The sequence below is a fragment of the Candoia aspera genome, chromosome 9 (genome assembly GCF_035149785.1).
Source record: "Candoia aspera isolate rCanAsp1 chromosome 9, rCanAsp1.hap2, whole genome shotgun sequence".
In the NCBI taxonomy this organism is placed as follows: Eukaryota; Metazoa; Chordata; class Lepidosauria; order Squamata; family Boidae; genus Candoia; species Candoia aspera.
This window is the reverse complement of record NC_086161.1, coordinates 22738294-22756076: the sequence shown is the minus strand read 5'-3', so window position 1 is coordinate 22756076 and position 17783 is coordinate 22738294. Positions and strand designations below refer to the sequence as shown.

At 49.4% G+C, this 17783-nt stretch overlaps 2 protein-coding genes across 2 annotated transcripts; both read left to right on the top strand.

Annotated features, from left to right (window-relative positions):
- The first annotated feature begins 1969 nt into the window (after nt 1–1969).
- Nucleotides 1970–5968, top strand: LOC134502768 (small serum protein 2-like). The gene is made up of 4 exons (XM_063311248.1): nt 1970–2263; nt 3148–3241; nt 3577–3706; nt 5796–5968. The coding sequence occupies exons 1-4, from the start codon at nt 1985–1987 to the stop codon at nt 5899–5901; spliced, it is 609 nt and encodes a 202-aa protein (XP_063167318.1). The 5' UTR covers nt 1970–1984; the 3' UTR covers nt 5902–5968.
- Nucleotides 5969–13465: 7497 nt separating this feature from the next.
- On the top strand, nt 13466–17464 carry LOC134502770 (small serum protein 2-like). Its single transcript, XM_063311250.1, has 4 exons — nt 13466–13759; nt 14645–14738; nt 15074–15203; nt 17292–17464. The coding sequence occupies exons 1-4, from the start codon at nt 13481–13483 to the stop codon at nt 17395–17397; spliced, it is 609 nt and encodes a 202-aa protein (XP_063167320.1). The 5' UTR covers nt 13466–13480; the 3' UTR covers nt 17398–17464.
- The last annotated feature ends 319 nt before the right edge of the window (nt 17465–17783 follow it).

The following is a 17783-nucleotide window of genomic DNA, read 5'->3' as shown; positions in this document are numbered from 1 at the left end:
CCAAACATGTTCTGCCTCTGACTGGGCTGTTAAGCTGGCTGATTCCTGGCCAGTGATTCAACAGGCTTTGGCTGATGCCCAGGCTGCTTACAAGTTTCAAGCCGATAAGCATCGTTCCTTGCAACACGACTTCAAGATTGGGGATCTGGTGTATCTATCTACCAAATCTATCAAGTCACCACAACCCTCTAAAAAACTTGCTCCCAAGTTCATTGGTCCTTTCCCTATTGTTGGTCTTATCAATCCAGTTACTGTTAAATTGGACCTGCCTCACAATTTGAAATGCTTGCACCCTGTTTTCCATTGCAGCTTGCTCAAGCCTGTCCATCACTCCTCCCGCTGGCATCCCCAACCTCCTCCTCCTGCTCTGATCATGATTGACGGCCAACAGCACTTTGAGGTCAAGGAGGTCGTTGATTCTTGCAAGCTTCGAGGCACCCTCCAGGGTCTGGTCCAATGGAAACACTTTCCTCATCCTGAATAGGTGTCTGCTCGCCACGTTAATGCTCCTGATTTAATTCGCTGTTTCCACTTGGCTTACCCTTTGAAGCCTGCTGCTTAGTGTTTTCTTTCTTTTGGGGGGCAGTATGTCATGTTCACTGTTTCGATGTACAGTTGACATCGTAACATTTCACATGCCATGGCGCTGACGTGCGTTTCTGTTTGGGAGGGAGCTGCTGTGAAACTATCCTGCACATATTATCTACTATTTGCTGAAAGATGGTGTCCTGGTTTCATCTTAGAAACGGGGTCTCCCCTGTCCAAGTCCAACACCTTAATCCCCACCTAATGCTCCCAACCCAAATCACCAAAGATATTCACTCTCTTCATACAGGAAAAAGTAAATTAAAATCAGAGCAGCCTTGGGGATTTGATATTTGCCAGTGGACTTCCATATTTAGCAGATTGCCAGCACAGCACAACTCTACGTCACAGATCAGAGGAATGCGAAAATGCAGCCAGCAAGTTAAACAACCACTGCTCTCCTGATGTGGGAAATGTACATCATGGGTGTACATCAGTGTCCACAGAGGGGTGGGTCAAAATCAGCAAGATGGTGGGTGCAGGGTTCCCCCCCCCCATTTCAGATCCTATTGTTCCCTCAAGTAATTTGTTCACAGATGTCTATAGAGATACATTTTTGGGAAACATGGACTTTTCATTGTGGAGGTTTGGAAGAACCCTCCAGGTATCATTGCCTTGATCTGGAGTTGTTAGATGAACAGTGGCTCTCACCTCTCCAGCATCACTCACAGTGTCCCTCACTCAGGGCTCTGCCAGCTGCAGCCTCCCAGGACCTTGGATCCTGACCTCCATCCTGGGTCCTTTTTTCAAGCTGCCCCTTCAGACTTCAGGGGAAAACAAAAAAAAAACCAAAGGGAAAATTCTCCTTCCGCTTCTCCACAGACTCCGATTTCCTCTCTGCATTCTGAAAGCTGTGAACTCTCTTTCCCAGATTTCCACTCCAGAAGACTCACTTTTCTTTTCTCCCTTTCAGGGAATCTTCTACTGCTCTGGGCCAATAACCAACCGCCTTGGAGGACGCTAACTCGGTGTTCCTGGAAGGTGGGAATCTTGTTCTGGCAAAGACCAAGAGTCGGAGCGAAGCAGCTCTTTGCCTCCCTCACAGAAAGACCCCTTACAGGAGAGGGATGGGCAATGTGTGGCTCCCTCCCGCAGAGCCACAGAGCCAGCGTGTTGGACCAGTGCAGGACAAAGGCACCCTCGATCATAGCTTACAGCCCAAGAGCATGCAGGGGAAGCCACAGAAAGAGAGGACTTTACCGTAAGTCCCACTTCGCAGAGTAGGACGGCCAATTGCCGGGTGGCCTCCACTCCTGAGGACCCGAGATGGGCAGGGGGCATCTTGTGGGAAGGTGGGGAGGAGGCCGCACCTCTGGCTGCTTGAAACTCTCCCATTCCTCTGAAGATTTTCGATCTGGCCATAATTTAGATTTTCTCTTACCACATTCTTCTGAAACTGATGAAATACTTTTCGTTTATCACATCTACCAAACAAACACCAGCTATTTGTGAAGCAAATGTTTTCCTTCTGGCAGTGGCTAATTTAGCAGAATGTTCACCCAGAAAATTTTTTGGAAAGTGCTCAAGGGGCGGTCTCGGTTCTTACATTGCCTTCTTGGACATCTGTATAAATTGGAGGAGCAGATGTCCTGCCGACCTCAGAGAGAAGGGCTACTCCTGGTCACAGAAGTCACTCCTCCTGACCAAGAGTTTCTGGACATTCCCCAAAGCCAGGATGGTAAGTAAAGTTCTTTGCTCTCCCGTTGCGAAAAGAGCCGGATCTGACTCGGGCGTCACAAGAGAACGGCTGGAGGAATGAGCCGGACACGGTGGCTGTGGGGCAAATAATAAGAGGAGCATTCTGTACATTATTTTGATAAAATAAAGCTGGAAATACCTAAATAAATGAAGAAGAAATGCCATCAGATGCGTCTTTAGAACCCCAGAAGAGAGCAGCAGAAAAGGAACTATCTGCAAAACCAGTTCACTGCCCTTCAGTGTCTGTGGGATGAGTGTAAATCCATGCTTTGCTGGTGTGATTTTTGGGCAAGGACTTGTGCAGAGCTTAATTTCCAGCTATTTAGTACAATTAACAGCAGATACCCCAAAGCACAAACACACCTCTTGTGTATGGGGGATATTTCAACTCAGCAGTGCAGAGTCAGGATTGTCCCCCCAAAGCATCATTGTGGGGAGAGGGCATGAAAAAGGGGCAGAAAGAGATGGGAGGGCGAGGCCCTCCCTCCCTCTGTGCTGGGCTCAGTCCAGCTTTGCCACTGCAGAGCCTTCCTTCTGGAGGGGGAAACGCATGAAAAGCAAGCAATGGAGGAGCATTACTAGGAGGGTGAACCAGCGGCCGGGATACTCAGGCACCCTGGATTGTGTGCTGCTGGCCCAGAAAGGGGGGGGGGTGCTCTGGGTTGACGCTGTTGTGGGCAGGAGATCCGAATGCACACACTCACAAGTTGGCAAACGTACCCTAGAGGGCTTTTTCCAAAGTTCATGAACGTTGCAGCACATTATGAAACAGAACATTGGAAAGACTTTGGACAGCCAGTTTCTCAAACAACTCAGCTACTAAGTTCTCTGGCCACTTATTTTTTTCTTGTGCTCCTTTCTCAGAGAGTCTTCTTCAGCCTGATGATCTTCTCTTTCACGTTGGCTACATGTGAAAGAGCTTGCTGGTTTAAAGAGCATCAACTGGAGGTTAGAGATGGTAATGAAGCTCCTTATCCCTCTGAGCAAATAATTATTGTACTGCTTGCCAAAGTCTAGCAATGCCAGGAGAAATGTGGCTTGCTTAATTTCTACCACCCAGGTTTCCATCAACAGTCTCCTACCTGGGCCAGAAAACAATTGATAATCGGGGTCCTTGCAAATCTAACAAATAAGTATAATAAATGGTATGCACCAAATGCAGAGAATTTATATCCTTGTCACATTTGTCCAACGGTGGAGTTCTCATAGCAGCCTCCAAGTGTGCAGCTGGTTTCTCAGTGGGGTTTGGTATTTGGGTGCAGCTGCAGGTTCAACGGGATTCTTTTTTCACAGGTCAAGAGGTGAGGCCAAATACATGCACTGATCCGCATGATAATACAACACATCTCATTCTATCCACCTGGAATACAGCTTATTGCTTGAGATGTGAGTGCCGTAGAGCTGGGAGGATCTGCTGTGAGAGGTAGGAAACGGTTCCAGGCACACACTGGATATATCAATTTGGCCATGTTAAGCCAGAAGCATCTATTGAGAATCCATGGATACATAGACATAGATGAACCGTCTATGTAAGACAAAAAGCCAGACCGACCATGGAAGGGCAGGAGCCTGTATGGGGACTTACATTTGGCGATATGGGAGGGGCTGGTACCGCCTGCCTTGAAGGGGCATTCCTGCGCCCCCTTCTCAAGAGGCCATCCTTGGACTGAACAGCGTTAGACAACTGTCGTCCAGTCTCCAACCTTCCCTTTTTTTAGGGAAGGCTGTTGAGCGGGTGGTTGGCACACAGCTACAGAGGGCCCTGGATGAAGTGGATTATCTGGACCTTTTCAGGCTGGGTTCAGGCTGGGGCACAGCACTGAACTGGCATTGGTTGCATTGTCAATGACCTTTGGGGGGCTCTGGACAGGGGTGGTGCAACCATTCTGGCCCTGCTGGACCTCCCAGTGGCCTTCTACACCATCGACCTTGGTATCCTCTGGACTGGCTTTAGGGGCTGGGAGTGGGAGGCACTGTGTGGCAATGGTTCTCCTCCTTCCTCTGCAGCTGGTTCTAGTCCGTGTTGTGGGGGGAGTGGTTGAGCCCGAGGCCCCTGCCGTGTGGGGTGCCTCAGGCCTCCAGCCTTTCACCTCTCCTTTTCAACATCTACATGAAACCACTGGGGAAGGTCATCCATTGGTATGGGGTGCAATGATGATGATAGCCAGCTATACATCTCCACCCCTGGCGGGGCAGGTGATGCTGTGGCAGTGCTGGCCGAGTGACTGGAGGCTGTGAGGGTCTGGATGGGGAGGAACCGGCTTTGACTCAATCCTGGCATGGCAGAGCAGCTCTGGGTTTGGCCCCCGAGGCCCAGGTGATATTTCAACTTTGACTCTGGACAGGGTGGCGCTCCCCCAGACTGAGCTGGTGCACAATTTGGGGGTCCTCACAGACTCACAGCTCCTGCTCAAGGAGCAGGAGGCAGCTGTGCCTGGGGGGCCTTTGCACAGATTTGTCTGGTGTGCCAGTTGTGCCCCTTCCTGGACTGGGAGGCCCTGCTCACAGTCACTCATGCCTTGGTCCCTTCCTGTTTGGATGACTGCAACATGCTCTACATGGGGCTGCCCTTGAAGACCACCCAGAAGCTACAACTGGTCCAGAATATGGCAGTGTGCGCAGTGATGGGTGCCCCTAGGTTTAACTGTGTTACTCCTCTGTTCCAGGAGCTGCCCTAGCTCCCGGATTCCTTCTGGGAGCAATTCAAGGTGCTGGTTCTCACCTTTAAAGCCCCATATGGCACGGGACCAGGTTATCTGCAGGACCGCATCTGCCCATCCTACCAGATCAGGAGGGTGGGCACGCTCCTAGTCCCTTCCCTTAAACATTGCCATCTTCTGGGATCTAGGAAGCGGGCCTTTTCCGTGGCAGCCCCCGCCCTGTGGAACACCCGTCCCCCTGAGGTTCGCAGGCCCCCACCCTCCTAGGCTTCCGAAAGGCACTTAAGACTGGGCTTTTCCCCCAAGCGATGGGATGGGGTGAGATCGATGAACATCTTTGCGGTGGACTGGCTGTAAAGGTTTATCCTGGCGCCAAGTTTTTAACCATTTGTGGTTTCAATAGATATATGTATATGTTAATTCTACTATGATGCTGTTTCACCTGTGGGCTGGGAGCTGCCCAGAGTTCAGTATAAGATGGGCAGCTAAATAAATCTTTTGAACCTTTTGTTCATCCTTCTGGGCAGATTTGCATGTCTGCAACAAGCTTGTTAGGCTTTTTGCAGCCCAACACAGGGGCATCCAAAAGCCATGTCCTGGGTGTCTCAACCTTGAGATTTCTCCATGCAGAGGTAGGGTCCAAGAACTGGGTTTCCGGACTCTAGCAAAGCCTTGGGCGAAGCAGCTGTTCTCCCAGGAAGTTGCAATAGTTTTGTGCAAGTTCTAAGGTGGAAGATGGTCTTAGGGGACTTTAGAAGGCCTTTGCCAATTAAGGTCAACTATGACTGACCACAACCTCTTCTTCTTCCTCCTCCTCCTTCTCCTCCCTCTCCCTTTGTTTTTCCTTTCAAGATTTCCTGATATTGCAGAAAAAGAAGGATGCAAATCAGTGGCTAATACAGAAACCTGTGAATATGAACTCTATAGTCTTGATGACCCATCGAAGCGCTGTTCCTAAGCTTGGATTCTCATCTCTTGGATTCTCATCGAGGAACCTGAATAAATCTCTCACATGAGCATCTTAATCTTTTTCTTGTCTTTTCTTGACATTAAATAACAACTTGATATTGGTTTTTAATGGCACCCACTTCAGGAACTCAAAAGATATGACCTAAACATGGAACTGGAGATGGCACAACAAAGTTCTTCAGTTCATATTTATTCATATTTTATATTGAACAATAGATGGGGGGAAGGAAGGAAGGAAGGAAGGAAGGAAGGAAGGACGGAAGGAAGGACGGAAGGAAGGAAGGAAGGAAGGAAGGAAGGACGGAAGGAAGGAAGGAAGGAAGAAGGAAGGAAGGAAGGAAGGAAGGAAGGAAGGAAGGGAGGGAGGGAGGGAGGGAGGAAGGAAGGAAGGAAGGACGGAAGGAAGGAAGGAAGGACGGAAGGAAGGAAGAAGGAAGGAAGGAAGGAAGGAAGGGAGGGAGGGAGGGAGGGAGGGAGGGAGGAAGGAAGGAAGGAAGGAAGGAAGGAAGGAAGGAAGGAAGGAAGGAGGGTGTGATCCGGGATATTAAAAACCAGCTCAGTGCAAACCAGATGCCACATTCGCATCTCTTTGGCTTGATCAGTATTAACCAGAGTGTTTTTGCACATTGGATGTTGATCAAATCCACTTTACATTATATTCAACATACTATGCAAATCCACAAAATGGATTAATTCACTATCCAGGTCAAGCATGTTGTGTGAATGCAACAGAGTCAAGCTCTTCACATTAGTAGGCTGTGGAAGCTAGCGATCAGACAGATTTTCCCTAGCACCCCCTACCTTCCTTTTGGGGCAGGAAACTCTGCCAGCATTATCCTTGCTGTCCTGCTGCCAATCTCTATCTGTCATGTTCACTGTTTCAATGTACACTGTACATTAGGAGCAGCTGGGATTGTGAACTTGGGAAGATCCTACAGGGGGAGGGATCTCATTTGCACCAAGGGTTTTTAGTTTGCATTTGGTGCACTTTCATCATTCTCAGGTTTCTTTGTGATCCTGCATACTATTCTTTAATAAATCAGATATCTTTGAATTCCTGCTCATGAGTCCGATAGTGTTTTAGAATAGGCATTCATTACATAAAGCTGAGAATCACCAAAGTTGTACCGTTAGCTCCCACCAAGATCAGTTTCTTGTGAGGGAAAATAGTTAACGATGGCCGAGTCCAAGCTCACGACTGGGGGACTTGAGGAGCCGGCTAGCTTGATGCCCGAGTCGACGGTCAAGAGCGGAGAACTGAGCCTCACCCCAGAACCTTCAGATTTCCGGCAGAAATCGAGTTCCAGCCCTGAGGTGGAGGAATCTGATGATGGGGGAGAACCAGAGCAACTGGCACCCAGTGAATCGCCCACAGAGTTGATCACCTGGGATGAAATGGGAGAACCCCAGCCAGAGACGTCCCAGGCGTCCTGGAAGTATCGGTTTCCACTGACCCCAGACGTAGAATCTACCATGGTATCAACAGAGAGACAGCCTAACACGCGAGGGAGGGAGGAATCTCAACCCCCTGAAAGGCTAAGAGTGGTGGAGGCCAAAATAGAATCAATGGAGTACATGTTAAGAAACCTGCCTCTGTCATGGGGGGGGGGCAGGGGAGGCACGACGGAGGTCCCAGCTTCATGCAACCATCCCCCATCCTCCCACCCAGACCGCCGGCGGAGCAGGGCCGGAGACCGCTCCAGGATGATCTCCACCCTGCAGGGCTCGACCACCAGTGTCCCCACCCCGCAGAGCGACAACTACCATAACCTGGGGCCCAAACACTCAAGCAGCCGCTGATTCCACTCCAACCGGAGTGGGGGTGAGAGACTTTTCTGTCAGGTTTGATGGGGATCTAACCAAGTTATCTTTCTTTCTAACCAATGCTAAAAGTTACATGAGGCAGTTTGGAGCATACTTCCCTTCCGAAGAGGCTAAGATCACTGCCATTGCCACCAACTTGAAGGGTCGAGCGGCTGACTGGTATGTTCAATTAAGTGAGGCTGACTCCCCTGAACTTGAGTATTTCGAGGACTTCATGTGGGCGTTAAAGCTGTATTTTGAGGATCCTCTGGCCAAGGCAACAGCTAAGAAGGCGCTGAAGGATCTTACCCAGGGCCAACTGTCTGTAGCTGATTACACCCTGGAGTTTAAGGCTTTAGCTGGGAAAATCCCCGACTGGTCTCAGTCAACCTTAATAGAACGATTTAAAGAGGGACTCAACAGGGACGTCCTGTGGTGGGCGTTGTGTAGGGACGACCCAGAGTCATTGTATGAATGGATCTGTCTGGCCAGCAAGGCTGAGCATGCCCAGCATACCTTCATGCAAACCAGATGACCTGAAAAATCACCAGCCTCCATGAGGGGACCCCGAAGTGCTGCAACTGCTCCCCGGCCAGGCTATAGAGCCTGGGAAGAGGAGAGAGATTGGCGGTATGCGAGGGGTCAGTGTCTCTGATGCGGAAAGGAAGGGCATCGAGCAGCTGATTGCTCAAAAGCCAAGGCTGGAGATCGAGCGGGCAAGCTGCCGGCCAAATCGCCCCCCCCCCCCGTGGCGGATGACAGCAGCCAAGGGCGCAGTGGGCGCTGAGGAAGTATTCTACTTCTCAGGAGAGGCTGAAGATGACTCTAAGGAGCCGGCAGGAAATGCCAGCCACCTGCCATGAAAAGCGCCTGCAGGCAGGTGGAGGAGGATGGACGCGAGGATGCTATGGTGAGTGCTGACTGTCCCACTTTAGCAGTAAAAGTGAAATTGGGCTCCCGCACAAAAACTACAGAGGTCTGGGCTTTAGTTGACTCTGGGTGTTCCAGGTGTCTAATTCACCCTGATCTGGTTGCTGCTTTGGACCTGCCTAGCTTCCCCCTCCAGCAGCCTTTGATCTTCACACAGTTGGATGGTTCAATGGTGGGGGGGGGGGCAGCAACCCATTTCACTGGAACTGTCGCAATGCAAATGGGCAGCCACCGTGAGACTTTAAAATTCGTAGTAGCACCTGTTGGCAATCCCTTGGTAATTCTGGGGATCCCCTGGTTGACCTATCGAAGCCCATATATAAACTGGGAACACAGAACTGTGACTTTTAAAGATGGCTTTTACCAAGCTCCTACAGCGGAGAGAGCTTCACGTGCGGGGGTTGGAAGGGCTGCAATCGCCATGCCGTGCCCTAACTTGGTACATCTAGAAGGCTTGCCCGATTGATACCAAGACTTTGCAGACGTTTTGGGGGAAATGGAAGCAGATCAGCTACCCCCCCCCATTGGAAAACTGACTGTGCAATAGAGTTGGTTCCCAATGCTCAATTGCCCAAGCCAAAAATTTATCCAATGACTCAGAAGGAGCTTGAGGCATTATGGGACTTTATTGACAAAAACCTGTCAAGCGGGTTTATTGAACCTGCAAATTCCCCAGTTGGGGCCCCTGTGCTATTCTGGGAGAAGAAAGATGGCACGCTTTGACTCTGTACGGACTATCGAGGGTTAAATTCTGTCTCAATTTGCAACAAGTACCCTCTCCCGCTCATGAAGGACATGTTAGCTCACTTGTCTAGGGCAAGATTTTCTCCAAGCTCGACCTTCGTGAAGCCTATTTCCGCATCCGCATATGAGCTGGAGATGAGTGGAAAACCGCTTTTAATTGCCCACTGGGTTCATTTCAGTACAAAGTCCTCCCTTTTGGGTTGGCAGGGGCACCCGGAGTCTTCATGCAATTGATTAATGAAGTATTACATGATCACTTGTTTAAAGGGGTCCTGGTTTATTTAGACGATGTTCTCATTTACACTGAAACCGAGGAGGAACATGAACGCCTCCTCAAACAGGTGTTAAGCAAGCTTAGAGATGCCAAACTCTATGCCAAACTTTCCAAATGTGAGTTTCACAAAACCCAACTTGACTATCTGGGCTATAGATGTCTGACAAGGGCATTGAAATGGACCCTGCAAAAATTCAGGCGATTTTAAGTTGGGAACATCCCCGCACCCGGAGGCAATTGCAAAGTTTCCTCGGGTTCATTAATTACTACCATCAATTTATCCAGGGCTTCACTGAGATTGCTTTGCCCCTCACTGATTTACCCTGTACCAAGGGCTTAGGGGAGACACACAAAGTAAAAAACCCTGGGGCAGTGCTGAATTGGACGCCTGAATGCCAGGCAGCATTTGAGAAGTTAAAAAACCTCTTCACTGCTGAGCATATTCTACAGCACCCCGATCCTGAACGCCCCTTTGTGGTCCAAGTCGATGCTTCTGACTCCTCAGTTGGGGCTATATTGTTACAGAGAGATTCTGAAAATCACTTAAAGCCCTGCGCTTATCTGTCCAGAAAAATTTCTGAAACCAAATGCTGGTGGCATATTTGGGAAAAGGAGGCGATTGCTGTAAAAGCCACTTTGGAAGCCTGGCATCACCTCCTGGAAGGCGCTAAATGCCCTTTCGACGTTTGGACCGATCACAGGAATTTGGAAGCCCTCTGCAAGCCCCGGCATCTCAGCCCTAAACAAATTCGCTGGGCTCAGTTTTTCAGTCGCTTTAACTTCCAGTTAAAATTTATTCCAGGAAAGAAAAACTTTCTGGCCGATGCTTTGTCACATTTACCTCAGGACCTTGCCCACTGGCAGAGGTGGTTGGGACTGTTCTCACCGAACCACAACTGGGCTTAGTTGCTGTCACTCGGAGCCAGACCCATGCGCAGGCAACCCCGCCCGCAGCCCAGTCTGGGAAGCGGAAAGTGCAAGTTCCTTGCCAGTTACAGAAAGACTTTCTCCAGGTGCTGAAATCTGACACTTGGTTGCTAGCTAATAAAGACACTGTTCCTTTTGAAAATGGTCTGGCATGGGTGCAACACCGCCTTTATGTACCCGAAACTTTAAGAGCTGACATTTTACAGCGTTCCCATGATGATAAACCTGCTGGGCATTTTGGTTTTGTCAAAACATTACATTTGGTTCGTCGTCAATTCTGGTGGCCCGCCTTGAGACGTGATGTAAAAGACTATGTGGCTTCCTGTCCTGTTTGTGCAATGTCAAAACGTAAGGGGGGGAAACCACGGGGGCTTCTACAGCCAGTGGCCAGCCCGTCCCGTCCCTGGGACAAGATTTCTATGGATTTTATTGTAGATCTTCCTCCCAGTCAGAAGAAAACTGTCATTTGGGTTGTAAAAGATTTTTTTTCCAAACAGGCACATTTCATTCCATGTGCATCCATCCTGTCCGCCCTGCAATTGGCACGCCTATTTCTCATCCACATCTACCATCTCCACGGTAGCCCCTCCCATTTGGTCAGTGACCACGGGACACAGTTTACTTCCCAGTTTTGGAAATCATTTTTAAAATTGATTGGCACCAAACAAGCGCTGTCCACCACTTCCCATCCGGAGACTGACGGATCTACTGAGATTTTAAACTCCACCCTTGAACAATTTCTTAGAGCGTATATTAACTACCATCAGGATGATTGGGTGGAGTTACTGCCTTTTGCTGAAGTGGCTTACAACAATGCTGTCCATCAAAGTACCGGGAAAACCCCTTTTTGTATGGTTTCTGGTCACGACTTTGTTCCCATCCCTGAACTGCCACAACCCCCTTCCCAAACATGTTCTGCCTCTGACTGGGCTGTTAAGCTGGCTGATTCCTGGCCGGTGATTCAACAGGCTTTGGCTGATGCCCAGGCTGCTTACAAGTTTCAAGCCGATAAGCATCGTTCCTTGCAACACGACTTCAAGATTGGGGATCTGGTGTATCTATCTACCAAATCTATCAAGTCACCACAACCCTCTAAAAAACTTGCTCCCAAGTTCATTGGTCCTTTCCCTATTGTTGGTCTTATCAATCCAGTTACTGTTAAATTGGACCTGCCTCACAATTTGAAATGCTTGCACCCTGTTTTCCATTGCAGCTTGCTCAAGCCTGTCCATCACTCCTCCCGCTGGCATCCCCAACCTCCTCCTCCTGCTCTGATCATGATTGACGGCCAACAGCACTTTGAGGTCAAGGAGGTCGTTGATTCTTGCAAGCTTCGAGGCACCCTCCAGGGTCTGGTCCAATGGAAACACTTTCCTCATCCTGAATAGGTGTCTGCTCGCCACGTTAATGCTCCTGATTTAATTCACTGTTTCCACTTGGCTTACCCTTTGAAGCCTGCTGCTTAGTGTTTTCTTTCTTTTGGGGGGCAGTATGTCATGTTCACTGTTTCGATGTACAGTTGACATCGTAACATTTCACATGCCATGGCGCTGACGTGCGTTTCTGTTTGGGAGGGAGCTGCTGTGAAACTATCCTGCACATATTATCTACTATTTGCTGAAAGATGGTGTCCTGGTTTCATCTTAGAAACGGGGTCTCCCCTGTCCAAGTCCAACACCTTAATCCCCACCTAATGCTCCCAACCCAAATCACCAAAGATATTCACTCTCTTCATACAGGAAAAAGTAAATTAAAATCAGAGCAGCCTTGGGGATTTGATATTTGCCAGTGGACTTCCATATTTAGCAGATTGCCAGCACAGCACAACTCTACGTCACAGATCAGAGGAATGCGAAAATGCAGCCAGCAAGTTAAACAACCACTGCTCTCCTGATGTGGGAAATGTACATCATGGGTGTACATCAGTGTCCACAGAGGGGTGGGTCAAAATCAGCAAGATGGTGGGTGCAGGGTTCCCCCCCCCCCCATTTCAGATCCTATTGTTCCCTCAAGTAATTTGTTCACAGATGTCTATAGAGATACATTTTTGGGAAACATGGACTTTTCATTGTGGAGGTTTGGAAGAACCCTCCAGGTATCATTGCCTTGATCTGGAGTTGTTAGATGAACAGTGGCTCTCACCTCTCCAGCATCACTCACAGTGTCCCTCACTCAGGGCTCTGCCAGCTGCAGCCTCCCAGGACCTTGGATCCTGACCTCCATCCTGGGTCCTTTTTTCAAGCTGCCCCTTCAGACTTCAGGGGAAAACAAAAAAAAAACCAAAGGGAAAATTCTCCTTCCGCTTCTCCACAGACTCCGATTTCCTCTCTGCATTCTGAAAGCTGTGAACTCTCTTTCCCAGATTTCCACTCCAGAAGACTCACTTTTCTTTTCTCCCTTTCAGGGAATCTTCTACTGCTCTGGGCCAATAACCAACCGCCTTGGAGGACGCTAACTCGGTGTTCCTGGAAGGTGGGAATCTTGTTCTGGCAAAGACCAAGAGTCGGAGCGAAGCAGCTCTTTGCCTCCCTCACAGAAAGACCCCTTACAGGAGAGGGATGGGCAATGTGTGGCTCCCTCCCGCAGAGCCACAGAGCCAGCGTGTTGGACCAGTGCAGGACAAAGGCACCCTCGATCATAGCTTACAGCCCAAGAGCATGCAGGGGAAGCCACAGAAAGAGAGGACTTTACCGTAAGTCCCACTTCGCAGAGTAGGACGGCCAATTGCCGGGTGTCCTCCACTCCTGAGGACCCGAGATGGGCAGGGGGCATCTTGTGGGAAGGTGGGGAGGAGGCCGCACCTCTGGCTGCTTGAAACTCTCCCATTCCTCTGAAGATTTTCGATCTGGCCATAATTTAGATTTTCTCTTACCACATTCTTCTGAAACTGATGAAATACTTTTCGTTTATCACATCTACCAAACAAACACCAGCTATTTGTGAAGCAAATGTTTTCCTTCTGGCAGTGGCTAATTTAGCAGAATGTTCACCCAGAAAATTTTTTGGAAAGTGCTCAAGGGGCGGTCTCGGTTCTTACATTGCCTTCTTGGACATCTGTATAAATTGGAGGAGCAGATGTCCTGCCGACCTCAGAGAGAAGGGCTACTCCTGGTCACAGAAGTCACTCCTCCTGACCAAGAGTTTCTGGACATTCCCCAAAGCCAGGATGGTAAGTAAAGTTCTTTGCTCTCCCGTTGCGAAAAGAGCCGGATCTGACTCGGGCGTCACAAGAGAACGGCTGGAGGAATGAGCCGGACACGGTGGCTGTGGGGCAAATAATAAGAGGAGCATTCTGTACATTATTTTGATAAAATAAAGCTGGAAATACCTAAATAAATGAAGAAGAAATGCCATCAGATGCGTCTTTAGAACCCCAGAAGAGAGCAGCACAAAAGGAACTATCTGCAAAACCAGTTCACTGCCCTTCAGTGTCTGTGGGATGAGTGTAAATCCATGCTTTGCTGGTGTGATTTTTGGGCAAGGACTTGTGCAGAGCTTAATTTCCAGCTATTTAGTACAATTAACAGCAGATACCCCAAAGCACAAACACACCTCTTGTGTATGGGGGATATTTCAACTCAGCAGTGCAGAGTCAGGATTGTCCCCCCAAAGCATCATTGTGGGGAGAGGGCATGAAAAAGGGGCAGAAAGAGATGGGAGGGCGAGGCCCTCCCTCCCTCTGTGCTGGGCTCAGTCCAGCTTTGCCACTGCAGAGCCTTCCTTCTGGAGGGGGAAACGCATGAAAAGCAAGCAATGGAGGAGCATTACTAGGAGGGTGAACCAGCGGCCGGGATACTCAGGCACCCTGGATTGTGTGCTGCTGGCCCAGAAAGGGGAGGGGGGTGCTCCGGGTTGACGCTGTTGTGGGCAGGAGATCCGAATGCACACACTCACAGGTTGGCAAACGTACCCTAGAGGACTTTTTCCAAAGTTCATGAACGTTGCAGCACATTATGAAACAGAACATTGGAAAGACTTTGGACAGCCAGTTTCTCAAACAACTCAGCTACTAAGTTCTCTGGCCACTTATTTTTTTCTTGTGCTCCTTTCTCAGAGAGTCTTCTTCAGCCTGATGATCTTCTCTTTCACACTGGCTACATGTGAAAGAGCTTGCTGGTTTAAAGAGCATCAACTGGAGGTTAGAGATGGTAATGAAGCTCCTTATCCCTCTGAGCAAATAATTATTGTACTGCTTGCCAAAGTCTAGCAATGCCAGGAGAAATGTGGCTTGCTTAATTTCTACCACCCAGGTTTCCATCAACAGTCTCCTACCTGGGCCAGAAAACAATTGATAATCAGGGTCCTTGCAAATCTAACAAATAAGTATAATAAATGGTATGCACCAAATGCAGAGAATTTATATCCTTGTCACATTTGTCCAACGGTGGAGTTCTCATAGCAGCCTCCAAGTGTGGAGCTGGTTTCTCAGTGGGGTTTGGTATTTGGGTGCAGCTGCAGGTTCAACGGGATTCTTTTTTCACAGGTCAAGAGGTGAGGCCAAATACATGCACTGATCCGCATGATAATACAACACATCTCATTCTATCCACCTGGAATACAGCTTATTGCTTGAGATGTGAGTGCCATAGAGCTGGGAGGTTCTGCTGTGAGAGGTAGGAAACGGTTCCAGGCACACACTGGATATATCAATTTGGCCATGTTAAGCCAGAAGCATCTATTGAGAATCCATGGATACATAGACATAGATGAACCGTCTATGTAAGACAAAAAGCCAGACCGACCATGGAAGGGCAGGAGCCTGTATGGGGACTTACATTTGGCAATATGGGAGGGGCTGGTACTGCCTGCCTTGAAGGGGCATTCCTGCGCCCCCTTCTCAAGAGGCCATCCTTGGACCGAACAGCGTTAGACAACTGTCGTCCAGTCTCCAACCTTCCCTTTTTTAGGGAAGGCTGTTGAGCGGGTGGTTGGCACACAGCTACAGAGGGCCCTGGATGAAGTGGATTATCTGGACCTTTTCAGGCTGGGTTCAGGCTGGGGCACAGCACTGAACTGGCATTGGTTGCATTGTCAATGACCTTTGGGGGGCTCTGGACAGGGGTGGTGCAACCATTCTGGCCCTGCTGGACCTCCCAGTGGCCTTCTACACCATCGACCTTGGTATCCTCTGGACTGGCTTTAGGGGCTGGGAGTGGGAGGCACTGTGTGGCAATGGTTCTCCTCCTTCCTCTGCAGCTGGTTCTAGTCCGTGTTGTGGGGGGAGTGGTTGAGCCCGAGGCCCCTGCCGTGTGGGGTGCCTCAGGCCTCCAGCCTTTCACCTCTCCTTTTCAACATCTACATGAAACCACTGGGGAAGGTCATCCATTGGTATGGGGTGCAATGATGATGATAGCCAGCTATACATCTCCACCCCTGGCGGGGCAGGTGATGCTGTGGCAGTGCTGGCCGAGTGACTGGAGGCTGTGAGGGTCTGGATGGGGAGGAACCGGCTTTGACTCAATCCTGGCATGGCAGAGCAGCTCTGGGTTTGGCCCCCGAGGCCCAGGTGATATTTCAACTTTGACTCTGGACAGGGTGGCGCTCCCCCAGACTGAGCTGGTGCACAATTTGGGGGTCCTCACAGACTCACAGCTCCTGCTCAAGGAGCAGGAGGCAGCTGTGCCTGGGGGGCCTTTGCACAGATTTGTCTGGTGTGCCAGTTGTGCCCCTTCCTGGACTGGGAGGCCCTGCTCACAGTCACTCATGCCTTGGTCCCTTCCTGTTTGGATGACTGCAACATGCTCTACATGGGGCTGCCCTTGAAGACCACCCAGAAGCTACAACTGGTCCAGAATATGGCAGTGTGCGCAGTGATGGGTGCCCCTAGGTTTAACTGTGTTACTCCTCTGTTCCAGGAGCTGCCCTAGCTCCCGGATTCCTTCTGGGAGCAATTCAAGGTGCTGGTTCTCACCTTTAAAGCCCCATATGGCACGGGACCAGGTTATCTGCAGGACCGCATCTGCCCATCCTACCAGATCAGGAGGGTGGGCACGCTCCTAGTCCCTTCCCTTAAACATTGCCATCTTCTGGGATCTAGGAAGCGGGCCTTTTCCGTGGCAGCCCCCGCCCTGTGGAACACCCGTCCCCCTGAGGTTCGCAGGCCCCCACCCTCCTAGGCTTCCGAAAGGCACTTAAGACTGGGCTTTTCCCCCAAGCGATGGGATGGGGTGAGATCGATGAACATTTTTGCGGTGGACTGGCTGTAAAGGTTTATCCTGGCGCCAAGTTTTTAACCATTTGTGGTTTCAATAGATATATGTATATGTTAATTCTACTATGATGCTGTTTCACCTGTGGGCTGGGAGCTGCCCAGAGTTCAGTATAAGATGGGCAGCTAAATAAATCTTTTGAACCTTTTGTTCATCCTTCTGGGCAGATTTGCATGTCTGCAACAAGCTTGTTAGGCTTTTTGCAGCCCAACACAGGGGCATCCAAAAGCCATGTCCTGGGTGTCTCAACCTTGAGATTTCTCCATGCAGAGGTAGGGTCCAAGAACTGGGTTTCCGGACTCTAGCAAAGCCTTGGGCGAAGCAGCTGTTCTCCCAGGAAGTTGCAATAGTTTTGTGCAAGTTCTAAGGTGGAAGATGGTCTTAGGGGACTTTAGAAGGCCTTTGCCAATTAAGGTCAACTATGACTGACCACAACCTCTTCTTCTTCCTCCTCCTCCTTCTCCTCCATCTCCCTTTGTTTTTCCTTTCAAGATTTCCTGATATTGCAGAAAAAGAAGGATGCAAATCAGTGGCTAATACAGAAACCTGTGAATATGAACTCTATAGTCTTGATGACCCATCGAAGCGCTGTTCCTAAGCTTGGATTCTCATCTCTTGGATTCTCATCGAGGAACCTGAATAAATCTCTCACATGAGCATCTTAATCTTTTTCTTGTCTTTTCTTGACATTAAATAACAACTTGATATTGGTTTTTAATGGCACCCACTTCAGGAACTCAAAAGATATGACCTAAACATGGAACTGGAGATGGCACAACAAAGTTCTTCAGTTCATATTTATTCATATTTTATATTGAACAATAGATGGGGGGAAGGAAGGAAGGAAGGAAGGAAGGAAGGAAGGACGGAAGGAAGGACGGAAGGAAGGAAGGAAGGAAGGAAGGAAGGACGGAAGGAAGGAAGGAAGGAAGAAGGAAGGAAGGAAGGAAGGAAGGAAGGAAGGAAGGAAGGGAGGGAGGGAGG

What these genes read in the sequence shown, in the direction of transcription:
- LOC134502768 (XM_063311248.1), top strand. Translation starts at nt 1,985, where the DNA reads ATGAAATACTTTTCGTTTATCACATCTACCAAACAAACACCAGCTATT. An exon ending in TCAACTGGAGGTTAGAGATG is followed by an intron (nt 3,242 to 3,576) that starts GTAATGAAGCTC and finishes CTTTTTTCACAG; the next exon opens with GTCAAGAGGTGAGGCCAAAT. An exon ending in GGGAGGATCTGCTGTGAGAG is followed by an intron (nt 3,707 to 5,795) that starts GTAGGAAACGGT and finishes TTTCCTTTCAAG; the next exon opens with ATTTCCTGATATTGCAGAAA.
- LOC134502770 (XM_063311250.1), top strand. Translation starts at nt 13,481, where the DNA reads ATGAAATACTTTTCGTTTATCACATCTACCAAACAAACACCAGCTATT. An exon ending in CATTCCCCAAAGCCAGGATG is followed by an intron (nt 13,760 to 14,644) that starts GTAAGTAAAGTT and finishes CTCCTTTCTCAG; the next exon opens with AGAGTCTTCTTCAGCCTGAT. An exon ending in TCAACTGGAGGTTAGAGATG is followed by an intron (nt 14,739 to 15,073) that starts GTAATGAAGCTC and finishes CTTTTTTCACAG; the next exon opens with GTCAAGAGGTGAGGCCAAAT.